This window comes from Acartia tonsa, chromosome 11 (assembly GCF_053477335.1).
Source record: "Acartia tonsa isolate MP-2025a chromosome 11, ASM5347733v1, whole genome shotgun sequence".
In the NCBI taxonomy this organism is placed as follows: Eukaryota; Metazoa; Arthropoda; class Copepoda; order Calanoida; family Acartiidae; genus Acartia; species Acartia tonsa.
Genome location: NC_137270.1, coordinates 36,034,912 through 36,040,911, shown reverse-complemented (window position 1 = coordinate 36,040,911; position 6,000 = coordinate 36,034,912). Strand labels below are relative to the sequence as shown.

The following is a 6,000-nucleotide window of genomic DNA, read 5'->3' as shown; positions in this document are numbered from 1 at the left end:
TGAGGACATTTCAGCTAAATAGTTCTCCTACTCTAAACAAATATGTCCTTGTTTTATACTTTTGGTTTTAAAGAATACCATAGTTGCAAAATCTTTTTCACATCATATGATTTTGTTTTGGTACACCAAAAAAGAAACACGTTTTAAACACAAACACACATACACAATCACACACATATACACACACACACGCACATACATACACACACACATTCACACACCCACATACATACACACACAAACACAGCAGTAAAACAAGAAAGATTATTTAAGAGAAGCGAATCTTTTTTCAACAATTTTTATGATCACGTTGTCGTATTCGTTATACTTCAATTGAAATTTGTTCAAACTTTTCAGACAATAATTAATTTCTACAGAAGAGATAATTTTGTTTATAATCATTGAGGATGTACAGTACACAATGGATCGTTGATTGTCTTTTCCTTAATTTTAATGAAAAAGGAAATATAAAAATATAGAAATTTACTTCTGTGATAATGCCACATTTTCAGCATACGACGTATATATAAATTGTAGAGTAACTACGCTACTGACGTACAAACAGACGAACATACACTAAAGATTTTAAACCGGCATATGATTGTTAATACATACAAATGCAGTTGCGACTTTAAACTTGTGATGGCTGGATGGATATATCTTAATATTTGATTTTTTATGATTCAGATTATACTTATTTTTATCATAAATCGATTTTAAACATACATCTAGCATTGTATTTAAAAATTCGCTCATAAAACAAAAGATAGAAAACCCTTGTTGGCCCTGGACTTTAGTCCAACAGAGCCAACAAAACAGGAATTTATCTAGTGCTTGAATCATTTTCGTATCCGTAGTCAACTGTCAAAAATATCCAAAAAAAAAAATTTATCAAATGTTATTTAGGTAAAAATGTCTAGGCCTAATGAGAATCTTGCTTCTATAAGAGAGGTAAATTTTGTAGAACAATGATGACAACATCCATAAAAGCGAAGCACTTAAACGGTAGGACAAACAGACATTAACACTTGTATAGTGTCAGAATTGAATAATCATAATATAAATGTAAAAAAGTCAAAGCAAAATTGCAAGTAAATTTGTTGAAAAACTGTTTGATACAGGATAATGTTTATGGACATGCTTACATTTTAGGACTTGATTATAGCGTTGCTTCGCACATAACATGATACTTTGTTGTCCCAGGAATCAATATACCAAAATTCAGATCAATCCGATGATTAGATCACATAAAAATTTGTTGTTAAAAAAGTAAAAAAATCAACATGTTTAAAATGGACGTACGGACATTCTGGTAATGATTATAGAGTTGCTACTCTTACTAAATCGTACCTAACTACTACAGGAATCACCATGCAACGTTTGAAATCGATAGGACAATTCTAACATGACTAAATTAACGATAAAAGCTATCCGTCGGTGACGGACTGACGGATAGACGTACGGACCTACTTTGATTATAGAAAAGCTTCGCTTTTAATATCAAAATGTTAATTTTTTGCTTCTAAAAACTAAAATTGCACATTTTAAACATAAATATTAATACCTCTTGGTACGGTTTATAACAACCTAGGGCTAACTTTTATTATAGGTCGCAAGGCACTAACATTGTAGCTTTCATACATTCAACCCTTTTAATTGCATTACCTATGTCAGATAGTTAGTTGTACATGTTTTAGGCCATGACATACCCACTTACTATTACTATCAATGTCTCCCATATCCTCTTATATATAGCAGTAAGGTTTTTTGTCTGAAGCGTAATATTGAGTTCTATTTTATAGGTAAGCTTCACATAGCTCCTGTGATGGCTTTGACCTATTATATTTCCGGATTTAAACATTACGATTGTTTTAAGCTATTATTCTGATTTCGTTTTACCCCTTGGAATAGAGAGCACCTGAATGCTAGGGGCTTTTCCTAACGTATTATTTTTAAAAGCAGTTTGGGCCAAGATTCGAACCCGTCAACTCCTAAACTAAACAAATAATGACAAAAAATGAAAATTAGATAACTCATTAAATATTTAATTTTTATTTTAATAAAATATAAAGTCATCTGGCGGAATAAATCTGAACTAAATTGATGTAATTAAGGATGACCTAGTGGTTGTTGGAGCTGGTGTTGTGGGTGTTACAACCGCCATTCTCCTGCAAGAAAAGTTCCCTAACAAACAGGTTATTATATTTATTCCTTTTTAATATAGAAGCAGGATTTGTGCTATTTTTTGTATTTCATCCTTTTGGGATAAAGCACCTTGTAGAGGATAATATGAAACTGCTTTTTCGTGTACACTGATTTATTTTCATTTACATTTCTACAATTGTTAAAATTGTGTTAGGGACAAGGAGCCAGAATTCTGCATAAAGAAGTTAAACCATTCTTCCAGAATACTTTTTTAGTTTTCCCCTTCATATTTACTTCCAAAACTAGTTTTGCTCTGAGTTGTCTCTGACAAAATATCTTAAATTTTAAGTTCAAAAAAATTGCCTTTGCTAAGTTAAAAAGCTTTTATAGTTTTTGCTTTGTGAATAAATTCAGTTTTGGCGTGGAGCGTAATTTAACGCCCCTGCAGTTTTCAAACAGATAAAAACCCTGGCAGGGCTAAAAAAAGTTTTTATAAAAGAATATTTTTTTGAACAAATTATTATTTACTTTTCAGGTTATCATAGTTGGAGAAAAACTCTCGCCCTCAACAACCAGTGATGTAGCTGCCGGAATTTTCAAGTAATTTTTGGGATCATCTGCAGTTCACGGTAAAATATTCCTGGTAACGAATATTTCTAAAAAATATATGAATTTTAACGGCTGCTAGCTGTCAAACGGCTGAACGTACAAATCATACCAGCACACTATTTTAAGCTTCATAAAAAGGCCTACAAATAATCTGGAATAGCCTAGATCCAATGATGCACAGGGAAAGCTTCACTGAAGAAAAAACGCGTAAAATAGGTCTTTTTCCTAAATTTTTCTGCACTGCGAGATGATTATGCATTATTGCATTATTTAATTATGGCTATTCGCCGTTTGTCAGCTAGCAGCCTTTAAAATTCATAGATTTTTGTAAATATTCGTTACCATGAATATTTTACCGTGAACTGCAGTTGATCCAATTTTTGTTTAGTTGGGATTAAATAAACAAGAACAACTATTATCAAAAGCAACTCATAGAACCTATAAAAAATACCGTCATACAATACAAATGAACTATAATAAGCCAGTATACATTGTAATTAACCAAGGGTAAAATGTATACTGGATTAATAAAAAGTTTGTCTATATTCTTTTAATTTTCTGAACGACGCACGAACTGACCCTAAATGTTACAAAGCATCGCATTTGAAAACTATTTTTTAAGGTGGACAATGAAAAGCCCACCAGGATGTGGAGAAAACTGGCCAAAACTTTCTTGGGACTGGTACCAAAAACTTGCTAAGGTTGGTATATTCTACAAGGGACCGATTGATTGACATACAATTTGGTGTTCAAATTGCATTTTAGGAAATGACCCACCCACCCCCTTATTAAAAAAACAAGGATGGCAACATCCATAAAAGCGAAGCTCAGAAACGGTAGGACAAACGAACATTAACATTAGTTGAGTGTCACAACTGAAAAATCAGAACATAAATGTATAAATGTTGAATCAAAATTGTCAAAATTTGTTGAAAAACTGATTAAATACAGGATAATATTTAAGAACATACTTACGTTTTTTGGACTTGATTATAGAGATGCTTTGCTTATAACATTGGACTTTGTTGTCCTAGGAATCAGTATTCCAAAAATCAGATCAATCGGATAATTCTAACACATAAAAATTGGTTGTTAAAAAAAGTTAAAAATCAACATTATTAAAAAAGACGTACGAACATTCTTTCTAAATCGTACCTAACTACTACAGGAATTACCATGCAAAGTTTGAAATCAATAGGATAATTCTAACTTGCCTAAATTAATGAAAAATGCTATCCTTTCCAGACGGACGGACGGACGTACGGAAAGACGGACGGACCGGCCCTAATTATAGAAAATCTTCGCTTTTAAAAAGGAGAGGTGCTCGATATTTTGATTTATAATGTGGAATGCCATAACTTTATACTTAGTAACCAATATAACCTAACATTTAAAAAATAAGGGAGGGGGGGGGGGGCGGTTGTGCTATATCACTTTGAGGTAAACCACCACAAAGTTAGGTTAAGAACACGCCTTAAAGTAAAAAAAAAATTCAATCAATATTCATGTTTAATTTTCTATTTTATTTTAGTTTAGTCCTAAACAGACAGGAGTAAGTCACCTACCAGCTCTGTTCTTTAGGAATATTTTCATTTATATTATATCTATATATTATATTAGCGGTTTCGCCCCTCGCCTCTAGGGGCTTTGCCCCAAGAGGTATAATTACATCTTCCTATCCAGCCAAAAAAAAATGCGAATGGATCGCAAATTTTGCGAATAAATGGTGAATTCGCAAAATTCGTAAAAGTTCTTTTTTTAAAAATGGAAGGGAATTCTTTTTTGTTTTGGGGGGGTTGCGGGTGTCCTAAAACCACCACAGGACCAGTAGGTATATTCCCTGAAGAGTAGAATCCGATCGGTTCTGTGGTTACCGAGATCTTAAGGGACAGACGGACGGACAGACAGACATCAAGCTATTTTGTATTATAGATTATATTATAGATTATAGCAAAGCTTTTCGTACTACCATTAGTTGGATTTTTTCTTCTTATCTTGGTCTAACCCTATTCCATGGGGGCTACAATTAACAAAAAGTTGTTTTCAATTAAAATCTAGGAGGATTAAACTTGATTTTACTGCCGCCGGGGAACCGTTATATACCGTTAAAACAGGAGAAAAATTTATTAATGCTATCTTCATTTTTCTCAATTAACAATATATAAAACTAAATGTAGATATGAAAATTATTTGTTATTTAATAACAGTTGAGCGGTCAATCCATAGTTTTGCTATAACAAGGATGACAACATCCATAAAAGCAAAGCACTGAAACGGTAGGACAAACGGACATTATCACGTGCATAGTGTCAGAACTGAATAATCAGAATATAAATGTATAAGAGTCAAAGCAAAACTGTAAGTAAATTTGTTGAAAAACTGCTTGATACAGGATAATGTTTATGGACATACTTACATTTTAAGGACTTGATTATACAGTTGCTTCGCTTATTACATTATACTTTGTTGTCCCAGGAATCAATATACCAAAAATCAGATCAATCGGATGATTAGATCACGTAAAAATTTGTTGTTGAAAAAGTAAAAAAATCAACATGTTTAAGATGGACGTACGGACATTTTGGTAATGATTATAGAGTTGCTACGCTTTCTAAATCGCACCTAACTACTAAAGGAATCACCATGCAAAATTTGAAATCGATAGGACAATTCTAACATGCCTAAATTAACGATAAAAGCTATCCGTTACGGACGTACGGACGGACCGACCCTAATTATAGAAAAGCTTCGCTTTTAAAAATAAAGCATGAAATGAAAATTATTTACTTAGTTCTTATGGAAGCGAGTTTTGTGAGTCTAAAATTATGGAATCTCTGTGTAAAGTTTATAGGTAATATTTTACATATTCACAGGGAGGAAGGAGACAGAGGATTTAAAATTACACAGTCTCCAAAAGTTTTATATCAATACGTTATCTTTATCGTTTGGTAAATTTAAATTCGATGGTCAAATACCACAAATAAACACGGGTAGTTTTGCTTATCATCATTGTGGATGTTCATCACCGGGGTCTGCTTCTTTGTCCAGACCAGGGGTAGCTATTCTAACAATCAATTCTACAAAAAATCACGAAACCTTTTAAAGTAAGGTGGAAGTATATTTTGTTTTTTCATGTAATTGAAGAGGGGTTGATAAGAATTGGAGGGAAAGGGGAAGAGGGCTGTGGCGAAATTTTTCTTTAGAATTGTTTGTCAAAATATCATTCCCTTTTCCCTGGTCCAGACA

At 32.7% G+C, this 6,000-nt stretch overlaps 1 protein-coding gene across 1 annotated transcript in view; it reads left to right on the top strand.

The window, feature by feature from the left end:
• Positions 1 to 910: 910 nt before the first annotated feature.
• Positions 911 to 6,000, top strand: part of Daao1 (D-amino acid oxidase 1) — a 30,465-nt gene continuing 25,375 nt past the window's right edge. The window contains exons 1-6 of the mRNA XM_080175980.1: positions 911 to 951; positions 2,115 to 2,195; positions 2,681 to 2,745; positions 3,377 to 3,455; positions 4,286 to 4,335; positions 5,546 to 5,605. Coding sequence (XP_080032106.1) covers positions 913 to 951; positions 2,115 to 2,195; positions 2,681 to 2,745; positions 3,377 to 3,455; positions 4,286 to 4,335; positions 5,546 to 5,605 — 374 coding nt within the window. The 5' untranslated portion in view covers positions 911 to 912. The remainder of the gene's footprint in view (positions 952 to 2,114; positions 2,196 to 2,680; positions 2,746 to 3,376; positions 3,456 to 4,285; positions 4,336 to 5,545; positions 5,606 to 6,000) is intronic.